Source organism: Octopus bimaculoides, chromosome 4, assembly GCF_046866305.1.
Source record: "Octopus bimaculoides isolate indiv1 chromosome 4, ASM4686630v1, whole genome shotgun sequence".
In the NCBI taxonomy this organism is placed as follows: domain Eukaryota; kingdom Metazoa; phylum Mollusca; class Cephalopoda; order Octopoda; family Octopodidae; genus Octopus; species Octopus bimaculoides.
In genome coordinates, this window is record NC_142931.1 from 11,826,638 (window position 1) to 11,852,262 (window position 25,625).

The 25,625-nt window shown below is 36.6% G+C and overlaps 1 protein-coding gene across 4 annotated transcripts in view; it reads right to left on the bottom strand.

The window, feature by feature from the left end:
- The window catches only part of LOC106872189 (histone deacetylase 11), a 31,181-nt gene extending 10,005 nt beyond the window's left edge, over nt 1–21,176 (bottom strand). For 2 of the 4 annotated variants that reach the window (XM_014919087.2, XM_089350278.1), the window contains exons 1-4: nt 21,143–21,176; nt 16,818–16,969; nt 14,130–14,230; nt 12,509–12,538 (exon numbers count right to left, since the gene is read on the bottom strand). In XM_014919087.2, coding sequence (XP_014774573.1) covers nt 12,509–12,538; nt 14,130–14,230; nt 16,818–16,969; nt 21,143–21,168 — 309 coding nt within the window. In that variant the 5' untranslated portion in view covers nt 21,169–21,176. The remainder of the gene's footprint in view (nt 1–12,508; nt 12,539–14,129; nt 14,231–16,817; nt 16,970–21,142) is intronic. The other 2 variants (XM_014919088.2, XM_089350279.1) reach the window with 1 other exon arrangement.
- Between the last annotated feature and the right edge of the window lie 4,449 nt (nt 21,177–25,625).

Consider the following 25,625-nt stretch of genomic DNA (forward strand, 5'->3'; position numbering starts at 1 on the left):
CTCACACACACATATGCATATATACAATGAACTTCCAGACAATCTTTAGATATTAAATTCACTCATAAGGATTTGGTTGGCCTGGGACTATAGCAGAAGACACTTGCTTAGTGGGATTGAACCCATAACCACATGGTTGCTAAGCAAGCTTCTTAACCATACAGCCATTCTAGGAACAATATTTTGGAAAAATCTATATTCATTAATTTTCTACTTCTGACTTATTATGGGATTCATTGTCTGTTCAAACTAGAATTAAATAAGCTGGGTGTAAAACACAAATTTGTTTACTCTCCTTGTTTGTAGCAATAGTTAATAAAAACTGATCAATAACAACGGTTAGATCAGATAAATTGATTTCAAAAGAGATGTTAGATCAATATTTAAACCAGCATGTTATGTACTAGAAACAGAATATTTATTTAAAAGAATAGAAACTAAGTGGGTGTAGCTATGCTGAACACAAGAGTTAATATATTTACATTCATTTTCTTTACAAGTGTATGGTAATTGGGTAAAATAATAGTCTGGAAACAAAACACTGCAAATCTTCACAATGAACCTGTATTAATTATTGAATTTAATAAATCAATATGAATATAATGTATATTGATCAAGACAATATACAAGTGAAATGAATTCTAACAGCAACAAGAATAATATTTTTTTAACTTGTACCATAGCTGGTTTGTAAGAGAAGCAAGTATAGTCAATTATATCAACGATTCAAGCTACTAACTTAATCAATAGATTCAGTGAAGATCATTATGACTAAAAGAAAAACTTATAAAAGCTACTCTCGGAGTCTCTGCATAGAACTATCTTTTATTTGTTTTAACCATTGGACTGTGGCCATGCTGGGGTACAGCCTCGAAGAGTTTTAGTCAAACAAACTGGCTCCAGAATTTACTGTTTAAGTCTGGTGCTTGTTCTGTTGGTCCCTTTTGCCCAACAGCTAAGTTACATAATGTAAACAAACAATGGTTGTCAAATAGTGGGGTGGTGGTGACAAACTTAGACACAAAGACACACACACAATGGGCTTCTACACAGTTTCTATCTACCAAATTCACTCAAAAGGCCTAGAGTTATAGTAGAAGACACTTACCCAAGGTGCCATGCAATGGGATTAAACTCAAAGCCACATGGTTGCAAAGCAAGCTTCTCAATCACATAGCAATGTAAGTCTATTATATTTTTAAAAATTTTTGTTACAAAAACCCATCAGAATATTGATCCAAAGTGAAATAAAAATATGCCAATTTATTAAATCATTGTTAGAATGATTCTTATCAATAAGAGACCAATGTAAAATCAACTATACAAAACAGAGGAGACATATTTAAATTACATAAGATCTCTGGTCTATTTCTACCACAATATGCCTTTACATTGAGGTCATATGGCTCCAAAATGCAGCGATACATCACATTTTGACACAAAAAAACAAACAACAAAAAACCTCTCAGTAATTCCCATGAACTCCCAGTCTCTTTATTTGTAGACTAGGTGCTACTATTAGCACTAATTATGTTTTTTTAGTAGACACTCAATCTGTCAGCTGTATTCTGTTCGTGATTGCTTATACGGTGAGCTTAAATTCACTAGTTCATCTGCCACAGATCTCCTGGCTCTTTCTGTTTGTATTTATAGTTTCCAGTCAATAGACTGTCCATTTCCTATCCAATGTTCTTTACAAGCCAAGCAAGACTATTACTTCTTTGATGCTATTGTAGTTTGCTCTTCTCCTACTCTTGTTACTAACTAATGCTTTTGTCTCACAAACGTTTATCTTTTTGATATAAGCTATACATGAAAAAAAAACAACCATGCCGATGCTATGTACAACAGGGCATCCGTGCTGGCGTCATGACAAGGGCACCCACGCGGCGCCAAGCCGAGAGCACCCCCGCTGGTGCCATGTCAAAAGCACTTGTGCCACATCAAGAGCACCCGTGCCGGTACTAGCATGACATCAAGAGCACTAATGCTGGTGCTATGTCAAGAGCACCCATGCTGGTGCCACATTAAGAGCACCCATGCATGTCAAGGGCACCTGTGCTAGTGCCACGTCAAGAGCACCCACGCCGGTGCCACATCAAGAGCACCCATGCCAGTTCCACGTAAAAGGCACACCTGTGCCAGTGCCATGTATGAAGCAATCATGCTGGTGCCACATAAAAAGGCACTCAGCACATGCTGTAAAATGGTTGGCATTAAGAAGAGCATTCAGCCGTAGAAGTCATGCCAAAGCATACAACTGGAACCTGGGCAGCTCTCTGGCTTGTCAGCTCCTGTCAATCCATCCAACCCAGGCCAGCATGGAAAATGAATGTTAAACGATGATACACACACTTGTATATATAGGCACAGACATGGCTGTCTGGTTAGGTTTGCTTCCTAACTGTGTGGTCTTGGGTAAAAGTCTTCTACTATAGCCCTGGGCTAACCAAAGCTCTGAGTGGATCTGGTAGATAGAAACCGAATGAAGTGCATTGTGTGTGTGTCCTTGTCTTGACATCATGTGATGGTTGTAAGTGAGCATCACAAGTGAGGTTGTTTATTCCCACTTTTGCATGCAAAATATGTCTAGCTATGAAGAAACATTACATTGTAAGGAAACACAAAGGTTAGCAATAGGAAGGGCATCCAGCAATAGAATATCTACCTCAGCAAATTCTGTCTGACCTGTACAAGCATGGGGAAATCGATTTTAAATGATTAGCTTAAAATTTTCTTCTACAGATTCTTCAATGTGAACTTGGTTGATAGCACACAAAGTTCCCATGAATGTCTAATCTTGAATTCTTGTGCAACTGCTAAGAAGAATAGTAAATTCCAAACATAATTTACTCTTTACTGCCAATTCTGACTTGAGTTTAACACTTAAGTGGCCTAAACAATTTTCCTTATTTTGTTGTATCTCAGGAGGGTCAATATGCCAATAATGAATACAAACTGGCTCTGTTTCATTTCTTTTATTACTATCAGTCAATTTGTTAACATCCAATCAACAGATTGATTAATTAATTGTTTGATTAATCATTCAGTCAACCACTCAATCAGGTGGGTTTGTCAGAGTCCTTTCATCACAATTCCTGACCTCATCTCAGAATAGACAAGCAAACCTGGAATAGTGGGGGCATGTCATTGATGAGGTTGAGATTGGTAACAAAAAGACTAACAAACCTAGCTAACTGATTGGTTGGCTGAATAATTAAACAACTGATTAATCAAACAATCAATTAGTTAATAGGTTAAATGGTTAATTAGTCGATGAATAATAACAAAAGAAGTGAAACAGAACCAGTGCATGTGTTTATTATTGACATTATGACCCTCCTGAGAAGGAACAGATTTTATTGCAGCAGAAGAGTTCACATCAAGAATCTTGCAAACCAAATACAAAAATGAAAAATTTTAATGAACCATTCCTTTGAATTTCATTTGCTCATTACTGATTGAACTACTGAATAAATAAACACAAATCCAAATACCATTAACAGAAATTCAAAACTAACTACTCACATAAAACTTCTAATGTTAGAAATTTGGTTAGTATTTCCTTTTAATCACAACTTTATCTGCATGCACTTAAAAATTTCATTTGACTCAATTACACAACATATTGGTATATTTCTTGCTTAAATTACTGTGAGAGTATGTGCATCAGTATAGAAGCAGGTCAAAATAAAAAATAACACAACGCTATGCATCTTCAGGGTGCAAATCTGGGTTGCTTGTTACAGAGGTGGTAAACACTTCAGGAATTTATGTCCCTTCCTTTCTACTGCTTCCTGCCATGTTCCCTCCTCCCAAAAGAGTCTATTCTGTTACTCGCTCCACTACCATTCTCTCACAACTACAAATATGTTCCTCTTCTCTTACTTTACTCTCCACCATCACACAGCCTCTTTCAATTATAGGGACCATTTTAGGCACTTAGTCTTGTAGATTGTATGGTGACCTCACTGGTGCTGGTGTCATGTAAAAAAAAAAAAAAAAAAAAAAGCAATCAGTATGCCCTGTAAAGTGGTGTTAGGAACGGCATCCAGCTGCAGAAACTAGATCAAAATAAACTGGAACACAATGCAATTCTCCACTTCATCAGGTCCTACTGGATTGTTCACCCCATGCCAGCAGAGACATTAAATGATGATGGTATTCATGATAATCTATTGACTCTAGGGAGACATCAGAGCTTTGTTTATTTCTTAATCATTTGATTACAGTGACCTTTCAAAATGCACTCCATGCAAACACAGCTCAAACACCTCATACCAAACATAGCGCTTGAAAACATCTTACAATAAGAGCACAACAGCTTAAGACACTTTCAACAACATAAAACACAGTCATTACACATATAAAGGGGACCTACTTGCAGCATTACACTATCCATACAAATAAATAATGCATAGCTTCGGACAGTACCGTCTGATTGGCACTCGTGCTGGTGGCACATAAGCACCATTCAAGTGTGGCTGATGCCAGTACTGGCCCTCGTGCTGGTGGCACATAAAAAGCACCCACTACGCTCTCGGAGTGGTTGGCGGTAGGAAGGGCATCCAGCTGTAGAAACGTTGCCAGATCGGATTGGAGCCTGGTGCAGCCTTCTGGCTTGCCAGCCCTCAGTCAAACCGTCCAACCCATGCCAGCATGGAAAGCGGATGTTAAACGACAACGATGACAACGATGATGACAGTTAGGTTGTTACACCACTAAACCATGGCAATCCAAAGTAGGCTCTTTGGAACCAGAAAGTATTATAGGTGCAGGTGTGACTGTGTGGATGAACCCATATGGCTCTGGGTTCATCTCACTGTGTGACACCTTAGGCAAGTGTCTTCTACTATAGCCTCAGGCAAACAAAGCCTTGTAAGTGGATTTGGCAGACAGGAACTGAAAGAAGCCTGTAGTGTGTTTGTGTCCCACCACCACATGGTAACTGGTGTTGGTGTGTTTACATTCCTGTAACTCAGTGGCTCAGCAGAAGAGACTGATAGAATAAGTACCAAGCTTTAAAAAAGTACTGAGGTCGATTCATTTGAGTAAAATACTTAAAGTTGGGGCCCCAGCATGGCTGCAGTCCAATGACTGAAACAAGTAAGTTGCGACTCACATTAGAATACTTCTTCCAGGAATTTAACCTTTGGAACTCTTCCCTTGCTCACATATTCTCTACAAAGTTCAAGATGAACATCAGTTGATTTGACATCATCAGTCTGGAATGGTCTGGAAAAACTGAGTGTGGTCCTTCCTATCAAAACTAAATAATAGTTTGATTTAGGCACAAAGCCAGTAATTTTGAGGGGCCAGGAGTTAGAGGATGCCATCAAACCTAGTGCTTGATAGGTATTTTTATTTTATTTTATCGATCCTGGACAAATGTAAAGTAAAGTTGACTTTGATGAGATTTGATCTTAGAATGTTAATAGTCTGAATGACTGCTACAAAGCATTTTTCGGATACTCTAACAATTATGCCAACTCAAGATCTAACCAATCACCATTTTGAGTGACTGGCAAAAACAATATTTTCATCGTTCGTTCGTTTAACATCTGCCTTCCATGCTAGCATGGGGTTGGACAATTAGACTGAGGACTGGCGAACCAGATGGCTACACCAGGCTCCAATCTGATTTGGCAGAGTTTCTACAGCTGGATGTCCTTCCTAATGCCAACCACTCCAAGAATGTAGTGGGTGCTTTTACGTGCCACCGGCACGAAGGCCAGTCAGGCGGTACTGGCAACGGCCATGCTCGAAATGGTGTATTTTACGTGCCATCTGCACAGGAGCCAGTCCAGCGGCACTGGCAACAACCTCGCTCAAATGTCTTTTTTTTCCAACGTCCACAAAATCGTAATTCATATTTTTAATTTACTGATTCCATTGAAACATACATAGACATATTAAAACAACAATAATCTATAAAGCAACAAAATATTTAACATCAGAAACTATGCATTCCTAAAAAAAATAGTCATTACAATCATTGAATAGATATGAAATGTTTTAAGTTGATGCAGCTACCTGCTTAATATTAACTTGCTGTGATGTGGAACAACCTTACTATAAAGTTTTGTCATGCATGCTATAAAGTGAGTGGAAGACAGAAAATATTGGGGGTATCAAGACATCTATTTACAGTTAATATTGAGTTGCAATTCTCCCTAAAATAACAATAAAAGCTGAAACAAAACAAATCATGCGGTTACTGAAATTTTATCAGATATTAATTAGATTTTACAATTATTTTTCATTATATTTCATTCCAAGGAGGGGCAGCAAAGATGCAGAAATAGCGGGCCAAACTACAAGCATTACAATATTGAGTTTTATCTCTCTATGACATGATTTCAGATCCCACCAAAATCAACTTTTTTTTCATCCTTTCAAGTCAATAAAATAAGAAGCAGTAATATGTTTGTTTTACATCCAGTTTTCTATGCTGGCATAGGTCATCCGAGTACTTATTTCAGGTTGTATTTTACAACCAAATTCTCTTCCTGTCATTAACTCTTACCTGTTTTATAAGTAAGGAATTTTATTCTACTACTATGAGACTAAGAACACAGAGCTACAGGATGGAATGTTCACTAAGAATGTAAATACAAGTTGTTTACTTTGGCTCAGATGATCTTGTGTGAAGGGGTGTAAAAGACAACTTTAAGCACATGCACAAGACAAAAAACTCTGTCATGTGGTTGGTGATAGAAAGGACAATCAGCCATAGAAACCAAACAAAACATGAAATGCAAGCAAGATGAGATTCTCCAACCTATCTAGGGTTGGCAGTGCACAGTACCCTTGAATACCAATCCAATTATGGTGACCCATGCAATCCATACCAGAATAGAAAGTAGATATGAAATTATGATGTCTATATCATCATCATCTCTCTCTCTCTCTCTCTCTCTCACACACACACTTCCATGCATTTTCCATCTCGCATGGAGATGAAAGATAAAACAGTTCTATATTTAAGAGATGAGGAATTATGTACATTATTTACATTTGACGGATATTTGTCCTCATCTTGTTTGTTGTTAACACAATGTTTCGGCTGATATGCCCTCCAGCCTTCATCAGGTGTCTTGGGGAAATTTCGAACCTGGGTTCTCACTCCTAAGGTATTTTTTGATGTTATTATTATTATTCAGGTCACTGCCTGGAATCGGACTCAGAATCTTGGGGTTAGTAACCCACGCTCTTAACCACTATGCCATATGCCCACGGACATATGGCTACTAACCCCAAGACTCAAGTTCGATTCCAGGCAGTGACCTGAATAATAATAACATTGAAAAATACCTTAGGAACGAGAACCTAGGTTCGAAATTTCCCCAAGACACCTGATGAAGGCTGGAGGGTATATCAGCCGAAATGTGTTAACAACAAACAAGATGAGGACAAATATCTGTCAAATGTAAATAATGAAAGATAAAGTTGAGCCTAAGTGAGGGATGAAACTAAATACCATGAGGCACAGGGTCTGTGTCTCCGCTATTTCTGTTTTTTACACTATTACCTTCTTTATTAATGGTAATAAGGTTTTTTTTAAATATTGGGTTGAAACAAAAGTTCATACCATTTTTCAATTGATGGCATTTAAAACATGTTTCTTACACGACAGAAGAATACGATATATTTTCTGAAAGGGACATTTCAATGCATTTTCCTACATAATCATTGTGTTTAGTTTACTTCTATTGCTTTTACTCTAAAAGTGAAAATGGAGGTAAATGAGATGCATTTTCATAGTTTGATGCTCTTTTATTTCCAGAAAGGAAAGAAGTGCTGTACAACAGCAAAATAGACATGTGCAGTTTATGGAGATGGTGCCATACTTGAAAGGATAGTTCATAAATGATTCACTTAGTTCAGAAGTGAAAATTTAGATATGGAAAGCTGTGAAACGTTCTGGCAGCCCTAGAGTTGTTGAGGATGGCCAAATCAGATGTTAATCATAACTAATCCAGATCACATGGAACAAGACATTGCAGAGATTCTCTACATATCTCATATGAACATTATAAAGCATTTAAAGACCCTTGGATACATGAACTGCATTTCTATCAGTGATTCTCTGTTCAAATATAACAAAAATGACCCATTTTTAAAAAGAACGATCACAGGTGATGGAAAATGAATTTTTACAACAATGCGGAAAGGAAAATGTCCTGGAGAGAATGAAATGTACTGCCTTTCATCAGTCCAAAAGCTAGTCAATCTCCAAAGAAAGGGATGCTCTCTAATTGGTGGGATTGTAAGAGCATTGTGTATCATGGGTTCCTTCCACAAAATCAAATGAATTCAGACAATTATTGTTCCCAGTTAGACTGATTAAAGGAGACAAATGTCTAGAACTGGCCAATTGGAAGGGTGTTATCTCGATTTAGAACAATGCTAGACTTCATGCTACCTAGCAAGCTTAGCAGAAATTGGCACATCTTGGCCATAATGTCCTACCACACCCAACAAACTCATCTGACCTTGCACCTTTGGATTACCATATATTTCAATCTCTACAAAATTCTCTTAAATGGGAAGAACTTCAATTCTTGGAAATACTGTAAAAACAACCTGAACCAGTTCATGACCTAAAAAAGGTGCCAAGTTCTGGGAGGAAGGGATCATGAAGTTGCCTCAAAGTTGGTAAAAGGTAGCAGAACTAAATGGGACAGATGTATTTGAATAAAGGTATGTACAAATACCTAAATACTGAAATTTACTTAGAAAATGGTTTACATTTGTTCCAACCCAATATATTAAAGGAGAATATATATGGTAGTATATGAGAGGTGCACATTTTACAAACTTAGAGGGACTGAAAATAAATTTTCCCTGGCAGGATTTGAACACAGAATGTAGAGTTGTAACTAAGTACTGTTGTGTATTTACTTAGATGTGCTACTTGACTGCTGTATAATAATAATAATGCTTTCTACTGTAGACACAAGGTCTGAAATTTTGGAGGAGGGGGCTGATCAATTGCATCAACCCCGGTACTGAACTGGTACTTAATTTATCAACCCCGAAAGGATGAAAGGCAAAATTTGGATGTAAAGGGCCAGAAGAAATGCTGCTAAGCATTTTTTCTGATACACTAATGATTCTGCCAGATAATAATAATAATAATAATAACTAATGATGATGACCATAATGATATTTATTTAAATTAATGATAATAGCAAAAAATAATTATAAGACAACATCCAAATGCTTAAAAATTCTGTCACACCATCTTTCACCAGTTTATTAACCAAAATTGATTTGAGGTTTCACAGATCGATTAAAATGCAAAAATTGATTTTTGATAGACCAATAACTAATTAAATTTCTTAATTCAAATATATTTTTAGTTGACTGTTTAATGCCGATACCCACCCACCCACCTTAAATCACTCTTTGTTCTACAATACAAATTTCTGGTTTTAAAGTGTTCTAAATTATAAACTTCCCATCAAAATTTAATGTTAATTTATGTATCAAACACCATATTAAAATATTGACAAAGTTATTTTACTAAATTCTTCATTTTCAAAATTAACCAAAACAAAGCTAGAGTATTTCAGAGATATGGTAACAAAAGGGTTCAATATATCTCTATATTCATCCAAAAACACAAGTGTTTGTATCGACACTAAATGGATAGTCAACAATGCTTTCTCTAAAATTAAAATAATTATTTTCTCTCGACATTAGAAATCAATATTGTGGTTGTTATTTAGTTCCAGACAATGTGTATCTATTATTTAATATGTCAGTATGACTTGATGGAGATTGGACGTTATTGCTAGAAGCTGCAGTGACTGTATAGAGGTTTTTTTGCTGGGTGTTAATATGGTTTTTTAAATACATATAAAACCATTGATATATGACTTATAAACACTTCAAAACTTTCATAATTGCTGTTTAATAGAGTTTTTATTACAATTAAACACTTTAAATCACTTTTTCTTTTTTGACATCAAATATTTCATATGAGAAATATTTGTTATAATAACTGCTTGGTTTTTTTTTTTTGTCTTTTGTTTTACATTTAGAATAGGCCTTCCTCCTTTCCTTTTTGTGTGTAAATGTGTGCACGTCTGTGTGTTCGTAGGCAGAAATAAACAAATTGAGGCATGAAGAGTGGACTGTTTTATTCTGGGACTCCTATCTTTGAGACATATCTGCTGCACACAGCAGATTGTCTTGAGTATCAACATTCGGGAGGACAATGCAATGTTAGAGAATTACAGAATAGCAATGAGAACCTCATGTGACTTGCTTGTGAGATCAAAGCCTATATTGTTACAGTACATCTATTACCATGGTTACACATGCAAGGAGCAGTAGGCCTACAGATATTCCATATCACAATTAATGTAAAAAAAATTAAACAAAAAAACAAGAAGGAAAATGCACTAATAGACAATGGTTTGCAAGCAGGAGCTAACTCAACCAGCCATAAACAACGGTTTGCAAGCAGGAGCTAAGTCAACCAGCCATAATACACACTCATAAATCTCTATATTTAGACTGGGAGCACTTTAGATTAGTATAACAGTAAAGGTATTTCAATTGTTTGTTGTAGCTAGTTCGTTTCATTTATGCAGTTTATAGCTTTGGGGAAGGCATGGGTGTGAGTAGGGTTGATTGCCTATCTATATTTATCTCATAATTACTTCTATTTACAGCACTTTTATTATTGTTTTACAGTCCTTTTAGCATAATAAGCATTCGGTGTTTACATACATTGTTAATATTACTGCATGTATTTGTCAGAGAGGATATTTTTACAGTTGCATATCCAACAGAGTTCTAACTACTTGATCATAAAGTAGGAAGAATACTTGTCAACAGTTAGACAAACTTGAATCAAAACGAAATGTAATACCTTTATCTTGGAGCAGTACACATTGGCTCTGTGTAGGGTTTAAACTCATGACTGTATCATAGCCATAGCGCTGATACACACAAGCACTCACTAATGGAACTGCAGGAGAATACAGTAACAGTTAACTGGTCCTCCGTTGGTTACAACAATAAGGGTTCCAGTTGATCCAATCAACAAAACAGCCTGCTCGTGAAATTAACACGCAAGTGGCCGAGTACTCCACAGACATGCACACCCTTAACGTAGTTCTCAGGGAGTTTCAGCATGACAAGGAATGTGGCATGGCTGGCCCATTGAACTACAGATACTACTCGTTTTTGCCATCAACTATACTCTTTTGCTCTTCTACTCTTTTACTTGTTTCAGTCATTTGACTGCGGCCATGCTGGAGCACCGCCTTTAGTCAAGCAAATCGACCCTAGGACTTATTCTTTGTAAGCCTAGTACTTATTCTATCGGTCTCTTTTGCCGAACTGCTAAGTTACTGGGACGTAAACACACCACCATTGGTTGTCAAGCGATGTTCGGGGGACAAACACAGACACACAAACATATACACACACACACACATATATATACACATATACGACGGGCTTCTTTCAGTTTCCATCTACCAAATCCACTCACAAGGCTTTGGTCGACCTGAGGCTATAGTAGAAGACACTTGTCCAAGGTGCCACGCAGCAGGAATGAACCTGGAACCATGTGGTTGGTAAGCAAGCTACTTACCACACAGCCAGGTGGAGAATTTCTATGACTTTGCCATCCCCAGTCTTGCAGGAATTAAATAAAAATAGTAGATAGTACTGTCTAAATGGTATAATTTCTTTCTTTAGTGATCAACTCCCTAAATTTGAATATTTCTGAGAGATATCGTGTGAGCACAAGGAGGATATACCATAGCCCCTCATCATCATCTTACTACTTCCTTAAACAAATTGTTACTGTACTGCTTAGATCTCGTGTGTCAAGGCCTAATCTCTTACCAACATGATCAAGCCAGGAGGAATGTTTATAGCTAGAAATGAAACTAATTCATGTTAATTCAAAATTAACTGATCCACAGTGGACTTTATAGCTAATTAAATGCCTTGCTTCTTTTTAAGATAAAAACCATATCTGAGGACGACTGTCTTAGTTATCAATTCAGGATAAATTAAATTATTGTAACCTAAACAGTCAACTACTTAGTTAGTTCCTATAAAAAAGGTTTAGTGTGCAAATGATTTGCTACTTCTTAAACAACAATATTTAAATTTCAAATATTAATCATAAATGAAACAATGGCTGGTAATAACGAGTAAACTGAAACTTAAACCATAAATTTAATGCTTGAGACTTAATTACAAATTTAGTTTTACATTGGAGAAAATGCAAAAGATTTTTTAAATTAGTTGCATTTTTATAATAGAATCAAATCATCTATGTGTAGGAATAATTCTGTTTGTATACAACTAATATAGATATCAGTTGAATCGAAAAATGAATTTGCATAAAAAAAATTACCAAAATGAATATAATTTTGAATACTTATTTTAAAGTACTCGACTATAGCTTAAATTGCTGAAATCTAATGACAAAAATGGTGTGACAGAACAGCTACAAAACAAAAGGTTGTCCCACCTCAATAAGTCCTTCCAAAATGGTGTGAAGCTGTGGGGAAGATGCAGGGAAGAAATGTTATTAGGATGGTGGTTTTAAAGAACCTACTAAAAAGCAGAGTTGGTTAAAATTCAATGCCAATAATTTATACTGGTAACTGATTAGAGCTAATATTGAAAAAATATCAAATAGTACAAAAAAATTTTTTTAATTAAATAATAAAATGTAAAGTAAGTCGTTAAAGTATGCAATATGAACAAGGAAACAAATACACTAAAACATTGGGTAATGAATTAAATATGAAAAGTAAAAACCCAGTGTTTTATTTTAATTTATAGTATAGACATGTAAATATCAGTTTCAAATTTTGGCACAAGGCCAGCAATTTTGAGGGAGGGGCTAAGTCGATTACATCAACCCCAGTGCACAACTGGTACTTATTTTATCGACCCCAAAAGGATGAAAGGCAAAGTTGACCTTGGTGTTATTTGAACCCAGAACATAAAGACGGATGAAATGCCGCTAAGCATTTTGCCCAGCACAATAACGATTCTGCCAGTTCGCCGCATTAAACAGACATGAAAATATTAAAATATATTTCAATTCAAGTGTTAAACTAACATTTAAAAACAAACAGTTAAAATGGATTATATAAGCTTCTAAATAAATCAATCAGGGAAATTTAAAATTAAATTGAGTAAACTTGAATTTACAAAAAACCCTATTTAACAATATAAGTATTATTTGTTTTTCTGCCAAGTTGTTTTCATCATAAATGAAAACAGTGAGAGGCAAAAAAGAATTTAATTAAATGTTTTTCAAAAATTTAAATTATAATCAATAAAACATTCTAGCCTTTTATCAAACTTTGATTGATGTTTTCCCATTTTAGTTTCCTCCCACCTGACAACATACTACTTTATAAAAATCAGTCGACTGATCTTAACAATTAAAAGTTTCAAATCAGTGAAAAACAAAATTGCAACAACCACGAATTTAAATTCCCATTTATAGTCAGCTAATTTTTTTTTTTTTTAGCTCAGTGTTTTTAACTTAATATATTTTAGCTTAATATATCTATTATATTGGCCCAATCTACTTTATTTTAGCATTTGACTATTTTAGATCATAATTCTTAGAAGTAAAAGGAAAGTAAAATTAGAAACTAGTGATCAGAAGATATACTAGAAACTATATGAACTTCGAATATTAATATTTATACATAATTTAAATTCACTGAATAATGAAAGCATTATTGGCACTGAATATTAGCACATTATACAGCAATCTAGTGAGTACTGAAGTAACTAAAGTACATATTCAATAAGCTAGGTACAACTTACATGCATATTTCAACATTGGCAATACACATGCAGGTTTTTAAATTAAAGTACAGTCTAGTTAGTCTAAGGTCAAAGTGTGGATTAAGTACAAGGGCTTTAGTTCAAATAATTTACAAAAAAAAACAAAGTATCAAGTTATTGCTATGTGCATGTGTTTATTAAAATAAACACACACACACACATACATACATACATTTCATTTCAACAAAAAAAGATTAAATTAAAATAAAAATAAATTTAAAATCAAATAAAACTCAAAGTGAACGAGAACATAATCTAAATCTCATAACTTGAAATACCTTTAAAGACTTGAGATATTTCTGTGGGTGGATTACCAATAAATCATCTTCTGAAGCTTCTACTGGTTCCACAGTGGTGTCATCTTGAAGGAACTTTTCATCTAGAAAATAACATTAAATCATTTTGATTGAATAGTAAGTAAAACAACTGACAAATTGTATAATAGCATTAATTGGACATTTTCTTCATGTTGGGATAAATCTGATAGTAATCTTTGTAAATAGAAAACCACCATTGTCATAAACAAAAATAAATGTCCAGATTTTCAGTTCAAACTCTCATACAGCTGAATTGATTTAACTAGGACAAACAGAAGTACCAATTTGCTACTTGGCTGTGAACTCCTCCATAACAGCTCGAATGACTGATGCGAAGAGAAGTGGGCTGAAAAATAAGGTGACACCAGTGTCTGCCATGACAACAGCAACAACCGCAGCAAAAAAAAATAACAACTGGAAATGACATTAGTTCTCTTCCACTATGTTTGGCGGGTTAACATTTTGGGGTATAGACTGTGAGACTAACACCTTACTTTTAAACATCGATACACACACACACACTCACACACACACAAAACTACTCGTTTAAACAAAGATGCATGCATGTATACACATAAATATGCACCTTAAAAGATACATTCTTATATATATATATATATATATATATATATATATATAGAGAGAGAGAGAGAGAGAGAGAGAGAGAGATCGCTGCCAGTGCCGCTGGACTGGCTCTTGTGCGGGTGGCACATAAAAGACACCATTTTGAGTGTGACCATTGCCAGTACTGCCTGACTGGCCCTCGTGCCGGTGACACGTAAAAGCACCCACTACACTCTCGGAGTGGTTGGCGTTAGGAAGGGCATCCAGCTGTAGAAACTCTGCCAAATCAGATTGGAGCCTGGTGTTGCCATCCGGTTTCACCAGTCCTCAGTCAAATCATCCAACCCATGCCAGCATGGAAAGCGGACGTTAAACGATGATGATGATGATGGGTCTTCTTCTCAAGCACGACATAATGCCAAAGGTCTTGGTCATTGCCTCCATGAGGCCCAACACTCAAAAGGAAGTCAGCCACTTTGCCTCCGTGAGTCCCAACATTCAAATGTATTCTACTAAAGCCATGGGCTGGCCAATGCCTTATGAGTGGATTTGGTAAATAGCAACTGAAGAGAACCATTGTGTATGTGTGCGTGAGCATGAGTGTGTGTGTGTGTGTGTATGATGATATACGTGTGTTCATGTGTAAGAGTGAGGGTGTGTGTGTGTGTGTGTGTGTGTGTGTGTGTGTGTGTGTGTGTGTGTGTGTGTGTGTGTGTATATATATATATATATATATATATATATATATATATATATATTTATATATATATATTTATATCTCTTTGTAATGACATCACAATAGTTGTATATGATCGTTACTGAACTCAGAATGTAAAAACAGATGAAATGCCATCAAGTATTTTGCCTAGTGTGCTAAATGATTCTGCCAGCTCACTGCTTTATTGAGCTTACATTAGTTAGAAATGAAGCATGAATGCATCAGAAAACTTTCAAGAAAAAAATCTAATTACTACAGGAATTATGGCTTCAAAACAGGACATTTATCTTTGAAGTCTGTTACCCAATGAAATATTAAATATTGGTCGCAAATTTCAGGGAGAGGGTAGGGGCTAAGTTGATTATCTCAACCTCACTGCACAACGGCACCTATTTTATTGACCCCCAAAAGGATGAAATTTGAAGTTGACCATGGCAGAATTTGAACTCAGAATGTAGAGACAAACAAAATGTCACTAAGCATTTTGCCCAGCGTGCTAACGATTCTGCCAGATTGCCACCTTAACGAAGCATTAAATATTAACAGATATTTCGTGTATAAAAAGGGATTTTATGAGACTCGAACTACTGAATTAATTACTTGGAAACTTTTGTAATAAAATCTAACAATTCTAATGTGAAGGCACACAGCTTAATGGTTAGGGTGTTGCAACCATGATCACAAGATCATGGTTGCAATTCTGACACTAAGCAGTGCACTGTGTTCTTGAGCAAAACACTTCATTTCACATTGTTCCAGTCCATTCAGCTGTAAACAACTTCCAACAATAGCTAGGAAGTTAACTCTGTGATGGAGTGGTGTTCCATCCATGGTGGGGGGGGGGGCAGTCATTTAATATGAAACTGCCCTGGCCTTTTGAGTTTCTAGGGTTCATGAGAGACCGAAAAATAGAATCCTAAAATTATAGATTTTAACGAAAGGAAATTAACATAAAACATTTTTTGTTTGTTATACTTGGGGATGGTAGTTTGTTTCCTCTTCTCTCTTATCTTACACAAACAACAGATATTCATTGAAAAGGTCACAGAATGTGTAATGAAAGAACTCTAATAAATAAACTAAAAATAATAATAAAGCTGAAGTGAAGATCAAATAAACAGTGCATGTGTTTGTTGAAAAAAATGAGCATTCACAAATAAAACAATACCTATTTTGACATGATCTCACATCAAGAACCTCCCAAAACAAATACATAAGCATGGTTATTTTGTTTATTTTTACTTTGACTGGAATACTTTTTTTTTTAAAACTTGCTTAGAAAAAAAATTTAGAATAAAAAATGATTTTAGATACGATTTAAGAAATAAAAATATAACATTTGCTAAGTTTTAATTTTACAAACTTACCTTTGAGAAATTTGTGTATTTTACCCCATTTTCCAGCATCGAAAGGGTGTAATTTTTCAAAGTACATAAAGCTGATGTTGTAATGAGATGAGTATATGATAGGCCATTTGTAATCAGGAATCTCAATAAATAATTTGGAATTATTGATTCGACTTGAAGAAGAATAGAAAATAGAAAAAGAGTTTAACAATTTTAACATTACATATATATTTATGTAATTTTAACATTATATAAATATTAACATTATATAATTATATCTTGAAGAATTTTTAGCCTTGTACTTTTTTTTTTTTAAAGCCTGGTACTTATTCTATTGATCCCTTTTGCTGAGCTGCTAAGTTATGGGGGACAAACACACCAACACCAATTGTTAAGTGGTGGTGGGGAACTAATACAGACACACACATATACAACGGGCTTAATTCAATTTCCATCAACCAAATCTACTCACAAGGTTTTGGTCGGCCCGAGGCTATATTAGAAGCCACTTGCCCAAGCTGCCATGGAGTGGGACTGAACCCAGAAGGGAAGCAAGCTTCTTACCACACAGCTACACCTGTGCCATGTAAAAAAGCACTCAGTCCACTCTGTGGAGTGGTTGGTGTTAGGAAGGGCATCCAGCTGTAAAAACCCTGCCAAAACAGTCACAGAAGTCTGGTACAGGCTTCTGCCTGGCGACACAGGTCACAGTTTTTAAAAGAGGCCACTTACCATAATCTTTTATTCTTTTACTTGTTTCAGTCATTTGACTGCGGCTATGCTGGGGCACTGTCTTAAAGGGTTCTAGTTGAAGAAATCGACCCCAGGACATATTCTTTGTAAGACTAGCATTTATTTTATTGGTCTCTTTTGCCGAACTATTAAGTTACGGGGGAAATAAAAACACCAGCATTGGTAGTCAAGCAGTGGCGGGAGGGGGTAAAAAAACACAGACACACATATATATGACAAGCTTCTTTCAGTTTCTGTCTAACAAATCCACTCACAAGGCTTTGGTTGGACCAAGGTTATAGTAGAAGGCATTTGCCCAAGATACAATGCAGTGGGACTGAACCTTGAACCATGTGGTCAGGAAGCTGTACTGATACAGGAGGATAGACAAATGGTATTAAAGAAAAGTGAGAGTACAGGAATAACTCTTGACATGGAGAAGTGTGACTTTCAAAAAGAGAAGGTAAATTCCTGGATCACATAATTTTGGATAGGGAACCCAAATAAACCTGCAACATTAAAGAAATTCAGTCGTCCACTAATGTCATGCAGCTTTCCAAGAATAGTAAAGCGGGTAGGAAAGTTCATTCTTCAGCAGAAAAAAAAAAAAATCTTGCTACCTAAGAAGAATCACCAGGCTAAGTCTTTAATAGTCTGATAGAGGAGCTGTGGGACACACCCGTGTCAGCTCTGTATAGTCCTGTATGATGCTAAACTGTTGGCAGAAGCATCTAGTTTCTGAATGGGAACCAATCTACCTGAGAAATGGAACAAAGAATGGAGGTCTATTATCTAGGCTTTTATGATATCTCTCACCACTTGAGCAAAAGTATGACCTCAATACAATGCTTGTGAAGGAGCATTAAAACTATAATGAGCATGCTTTCCTAACACTACACGACAGGCTTTTCTTAAAGAACATGAAGCTGGCCAATCCCTCAGCCTTAAGGAATGATGTCCTCAAACTTCCTGAAGGTTACTGGAGAGTGTGAGGAAGAATGTGTAGTGGGTAGGCCTGAAGCAACAGCTAAACAAGTTGGTGCTAAACTGTAGACCTTTTATAAAAGAATGTACAAACCATGGGAGCTGCTCATCAAGACAGATTTTGGCAGAAATTAGGGGTGGACAATTACTTGGGATACAAGGTGTGATATCAGGCCAAAACAGACTTTTAGAATGAGAACTGACAGACAACTAAATACACTAGACCAGGGGTTCCAAACTGGGGTAACTGCTCTCCCAGAGTGTGCGAGATGGCATTTCAGCGAGGGAAGGTATATCATCATCATTTAATGTCCGCTTTCCATGCTAGCATGGGTTGGACGATTTGACTGAGGACTGGTGAACCAGAAGGCTGCACCAGGCTCCAATTTGATCTGGTAGAGTTTCTACAGCTGGATGCCCTTCTTAACGCCAACCACTTTGAGAGTGTAGTGGGTGCTTTTATGTGCCACCGGCACGAAGGCCAGTCAGGAGGTACTGGCAACGGCCACGCTCGAAATGGTGTATTTTACGTGCCACCTGTACAAGGGCCAGTCCAGCAGAACTGGCAACGAACTCACTCGAATGTCTTTTCACATGCCACTAGCACAAGGTGCCAGGAAGGCGACGTTGGTAACGGTCATGATCAAATGGTGCTATTTACGTGCCACCGGCACAAAAGCCAGAAAGCTGGTGCTCTGGTAACGATCACGCTCGGACGGTGCTCTTAGTGATTTACTGGTGCTGGTGCCATCACGATTTCGCTTTCGCTTGTTAAAATCAGGGAATAAAATTAACTCTTAAAAATAGAATATCTTGATCACTGTTTACTGAAAATGTCTTATATTGGTCGATTTGAGAGATGAAATTTGTTTCTGACCATACTGTTTCCAAGAAAACATTTATGGTTAAGTCCTTTTCGATGCCTACGTGGACCAAACTAAATTCGACGAGGCATTAATTTATAAACCTAAAGTAAACCAAGAAATAACGCCATATTTTTATTCGTCCGAAAAGAAAAGATGTGATGTAATGTTTATTTGCGTGCTCGTAAATATATAGATCTATATCATCCCGTACACTGTGTAATGTGGTTGGCGTTAGGAAGAGCATCCAGCAGTAGAAACCATATCAAAGTAGACGTTGGAACACGACGCAATCTTCATTCATTGGATCCTGTCGAACCACTCCAGCCATGCCAGTAAGAAAGACAGACTTAAATGATAATGATGACGACGACGACGACAACCGTGATCATCATAACGATGATGATGCTGATGATGAAGACGCATTATGGGATGGAAGCCATCTTGAGCAATGTTTTGCTCAAGGATGGAATAGATAAAAGATTCAAAAGAAATGACACGGAGAAGTTATTACCCACGTGTTTCGATTAGATACGCAAAAACACAACAACCACCACCTCCACCATCAGCAGTGTTGCAATAAATAGCTGCTGCCACTCGATAATAACAGTTTTTGGGGGTGTCAGTAAAGCAATGGAATGACAGGTTAGGCAGAGACAAAATTAGAGACGAATACTGACGGAAGAAAGTAGCAGGTGTGTCTTATTAAGTAAAATAAAAATATTCTATGCGGTTTTTAAATAACAAACTGAATGGCAGTAACATTCGGAATATATAATTTATATTATCGATAACCTAATTAAGGACAAATTGTGGAACTATTTTAATTATGGAAACAGCAGTGGTTACTCATTTACAAAGAAATTATCGTTAGCATTGTGAATTTTTAGACATCAAAGAAATTTTGTAATAAACAGGTATTAAGAGTTGGTGCTAATTATAGGGAGAAAAGTCTTTTGTTCAAGAGACTAATAAATATAAACGATAAAACCACCAATTGTATTTTTGGCTCCAGTTAAATATTGGTGGGTCTTGTATTAAAAAGGCGACAGTAGTAGGTCACAAATAGAAAAGAAAATAAATCAGTATATTTCAAACAAATTGCTCTAAGGCAGAAAAATATCTAGAGCGTATAATATTGTTACACATTTCATAAAAGCTTGCCCTAAATAAGAAAATTGCGTCAACAAAGCGGTTAGAGAGATCGTATTTAGAAGCATTCGCAGATCTTATATCAGGAATCAGGAAGAGTTGGTTAATTCTTCGTCAACATGTGTTCTAAATGTCCAGTTACGATTATTATATTAAGCGATGACTACGTAAAATAAGTGTAGGTGTTCTGTTCTGGGTCCATAGAGATGTTTATTGGTGGGGTAAATTGTCAAAGCAAAACAACTACAGGTGGTTGTTACATGTGAGAGAGAGAGAGAACGATAGTTTTACAGACATAATGACAGAATTATGGATACGTAAATGATGCGAATAATTCGATACAGTTTCGTTGCTGATTGCATAAATTTACATGAATCACAGATTAGGAAAAATATCTGCAAATGTAAAAAAAAAATTAATTATTGTCTGAGCTTTGAAATTGTTTGGACTCCTAAACATAAACATGGGTATGTAGCAGAAAAACTACATGTTAACAGCTTAACACTGTAGTTCAACTGATGGGAGGAACATTTATGTCAAAAACTAAATGAATTGTGTAATTAAAATGACGGAGGAAATAATAAAGACCATAAATATATTGGTTAATATATTTACCGTTGTGTTTCATCGTTTTCCTCCATGGTGGTATGAGACAAACGCTGGGTCTAAGCCAGGCCTTGTTATCTCCCCTGCAGGGTAGCAAGATTTATTTTTTTTCTTATTCAACATATTTGTAATAATTTGCATTAATATAAGCATAACAATTATTAGCTTTTTTGATTATTTATATTTTTAATTAAATATTTAATTGCGCTCTTGCTATTATCGTTTAAAACAACTATCTTGTTTAGAGCAGACTATTTAACCGCTGAACTAATCATTCTCTGAAACTGGTTGAATACCTACCAAATTAAACAACAAATCAAGCAAAATAGGTTTTACTCATTATCGGTAACTTCATTTATTTTCTTAATTGCAAGAATAAAACCAATAATTTACCCAGTCCCTGAAAAATTCATCTCATTTCGAAGGAGATGGTACTATCTTAGAAGAATTCATGAAGAGAATAGTATCAGAGCAAAGATAAGTAGTGAAAAAATAAGCAAAAAGGTGGTAAGATTGCTTCCAGCCATGACATCCTCTGAATAGTTAAGATGCATGGTCTAATGATTAGGGAACCAAGTTCACAATCATAAGATTGTGGCTTCAATTCTTGGGCAGAGCAGTATGTTGTGTCCTTGGACAAGGCACTTCAATTCATATTACTCAAAGCTACTCAGCTCTTGACTCAAAATAGGGGAGGTTATGAGGATGTCTCTGTCAGTTCATGATGACAAGAGGCCTAAAATAACTAAAAAAAAGTTATCTTTGCTTCCAAGTGACAGCCATAGTAGTTGTAGTACAGGTATGCAATCCAAAATTCTAAAAAAAAACCCAAAACTGAAAGTTTTTTCATAAAGATTGTCTACAAACCAAACTTTGATGTGCAGAGAATGTTTGGTGTGAAACATGACCAGATGCAACCCACACAACATGTTTGGAACCAAATATCATTCAATGCCACCACACATTTGGTGCTAAACATATCTAAATGTAACCTATTCTTAACCTGTGCCAGTTGTGCCTCAGTGCTCCTCCCCAGTCAGATGTGCCTCTGCTGCTTGCTGATATTACAGAAGATTATGGTGTGGATATTACCACAGGATATGACATAATAAAACATTGAGATAAGCTGTTGATGTTTTACTATGATAGGGATGACTGGCTGGAAGCGATCCTACCACATTTTGCTTATTTTTTCACTGCTTACCTTTGCTCTGATACTATTCTCTTCATGAATTCTTCTAAGATGATATCATTTCTTTCGAAATGAGATGAACTTTTCAGGGACTGGGTAAATTATTGGTTTTATTCTTGTAATTAAGAAAATAAATAGTGTTATCGATAATGGGGTTGACTTGAACTATTCATGGGAACCGCAATTTATAGTCAACGATATATACTGTATTGTGATTTTCAAAATCTGAAAAATTCCATATTTCAAAACATGCCTGGAATCAAGGGTTTCAGATAAGAGATTGTGTACTTGTTGTTGTTGCTGTGGTGGTGGTGGTGGAGGCGGCGGCAGCGGTGGCAGCAGCAACAGCAGCAGTAGTAGTAGTAGTAGTGGTAGCGGTGGTGGTGGTGGTGGTAGTAGTAGTAGTAGTAGTAGTAGTAGTGGCCATAACTATATTATTTCATGTATCCTTCCTTGTTTAAGATGGTGGGGTGTAATTTCTCAGGTATCCCTAACAGGCTGAGTGACTATGTGGGAACTCTCTCAGTGGATCATTGCTGCATCTGGAAAAATTGGTGGCATTTGCAATAAGGAGTACTTGTGATTGACTTTGGTAAACAGAAACTGAAAAAAGCCCATTATATATATATACCAGTGGGACCCATGGACATTCCACAGAACAAAAAAGATGAAGAGAAGCTATTTAAGAAAGGATGATTTGCATTTTTATTTTTATTTTGTTAAGTATTTTACTTCCAGTCATAATAACATATTTTAAAATTTCCCTCTACTAAGCACTATATTTCTCTCTTTCTCTTCGCCTCTCACTTCCAATGAGGCCCAACACTCAAAAGGAGGTTTTCACATGCCACTTTGCCTCCATGTGGCCTAATGCTTGAAAGGTGCTTTTTATGAGCCACCAGCATGGCTGCCAGTTATGTGCCATCAGTATCAGCGACAACTATGATTTCACTTGGCTTGATGGGTCTTCTTAATGCATAGCATATCACCAAACGTCCTGGTCACTAGTCATTGCCTCTGAGGCCCCCCCCCGTCTCATGTCTACTTCCTGGGTCTACTTCTACCACAAGTTCCCTCCACAATTAGAGATGAGCACTTCTTTACACAGCTGTCGTCATCCATACACAACATGTGACCACACCAGCACAGTCGTCTCTCTTGCACACCACTTCTGATACCTCTTATGCCCAACTTTTCTCTCAAGATACTTACAATCTGTTGAACATGCATACTGACATTGCACAACCAGTGAAGCATACTGGTTTCATTTCTTTCAAGCCAATGCACGCCCTCAGCTGTCACAGCCCATGTTTCACTGCCATGTAGCATAGCTGCTTACACACAGGCATCATACAATCTGCCTTTCACTCAGACAGAGAAGCCCTTTGTTGCAAGAAGAGGTAGGAGTTCTTTGAACTTTGCCCAGCCTATTCTTATTCTTACAGCTACGCTCTCAGAGCATCCATCTCTTCTACTAACTTGGTCACCTAGATAACGGAAGTTATCTACTACTTCTAGCTTATTCTCCTGGAAGTTGATGGAGTTTATTTTCTGTGCAATTTCAGTGTTTATTGTACTCATGCATCTTCCACACACAAAAGCAATTTTCTGTTAACCTTCTTGATATTGCTGCATCTCTTATATGTCCATAGCTTACACTGGGTACATCTTATGGAATTTCTACCTACTCCTTTTCTACAGATTGAGTAGGGCCATCTACCTGAAATTGGTAATTGGTCTGCCTTCCTACTTACTAAGACTTTGGTCTTTGCTAGGTTAACTCCAAGGTCCTTCGATTCTAGACCTTGCTTCCATACCTGAAACTTCTCTAGTGATTCAGCTATAAGAACGAGGTCGTCAGCATAGAGGAGCTCCTAGGGATAGCCTGTCTTAAATTCCTCTGTTATTGCTTGGAGGACTATGATGAACAAAAGGGGGCTGTAGAAAATTTACCTCAACAAATTGTACCTGACCCATGCAAATATGAAAAAAATGGATATTAAGACACTGATGATGATCACATCACAAATGGAGAAATCATGGAAAATTCTGGGTTGCGTTAGCTACGGAATATCCCTAACAGTAAGACAGGGGAAGATGTTTGGTTATGTATTATACATGTCTGTGAAAAGACAAGTGAGAGCCTCTTGTAATTAGAAACCAAGCAGTTGTGGGGGTGCACAGGAGGTAAGGCAGCTCAGTCAAGACCTAGTTAAAGATTGTGAAGGAAGATCTAGCAGATAAGGGCCTGAGAGCAGGCTCATGAGTGAGTGGAGATCTCAGCCTGATGCTCCAGGGTATATAAGAGCTACTGAGTGTCGGTTATGACAAAGGTTCCAGTTGATCCGATCAACAGAACAACCTGCTCATGAAATAAATATGTTGAGCACTCAACAAACACACGTACCCTTAATGTAGTTCTCAAGAAGATTCAGCACAAGGCTGGTCCTTTGAAATATAGATACAACTCATTTTTGCCAGCTGAATGGACTGAAGCAACATGAAACAAAGTGTCTTATTCAAGGACACACTGCTCCACTGGTTATTGAACTCATGACCTTACAATCATGAGCCGAATCCCCTAACCACTAAGCCACACACACCACATATTAGAGCTTCTGTAAAGAGAAAGCAAAATGGGTTCTTGTTTTAATGCAATTTTGATAATGTTAAGAATATATGTTTGTGGATGGTGAGGAGAAATCTGTTAATTTAGGAATGGAAAGTGGGTTGTGATGCAATTTCAAAACATTCTGTTGGAACAATTCTTTATTAATAGAAATAATACATTTCTAAATCTCTCAGAGAGATTTATGCAGTAGTGATACGATAAAGTAATTGTATGCAGTCAACTTAATGTGACAGTCCCATGAAGGGAATAATACTACTGCTATTTAGCCCTAGGAAGCAGCACCACTTCCTGTCGACCTTGACACATTTCCTGTGTCCTTATGTTTACAAGGGGGAGACAAACACCTCCACCCAGCTAAGCCTGCATCCAGAGACATGTTTCTGAGTCTTTGCTCGTCATCAGTCTGGAGTAGCATGGCCTGCTAGTTGGAGATGCATGTCAAGCTCTTGTAAACATATAATAATTCTAGTAAAATACATAAGGACACAGGAAATGTTTCAAGGCCGACAGGAAGTGGTGCTGCTTCCTAGGGCTAAATAGCAGTAGTATTATTCCATTTATGGGACTGTCACATTAAGTTGGCAGCATACAAATTCTTTATTAGTTTAGCTTTAATAAAGTGTGTATTTGGGGAAGAGAGAAATAAATTTTAAAAAAAACAACACAAG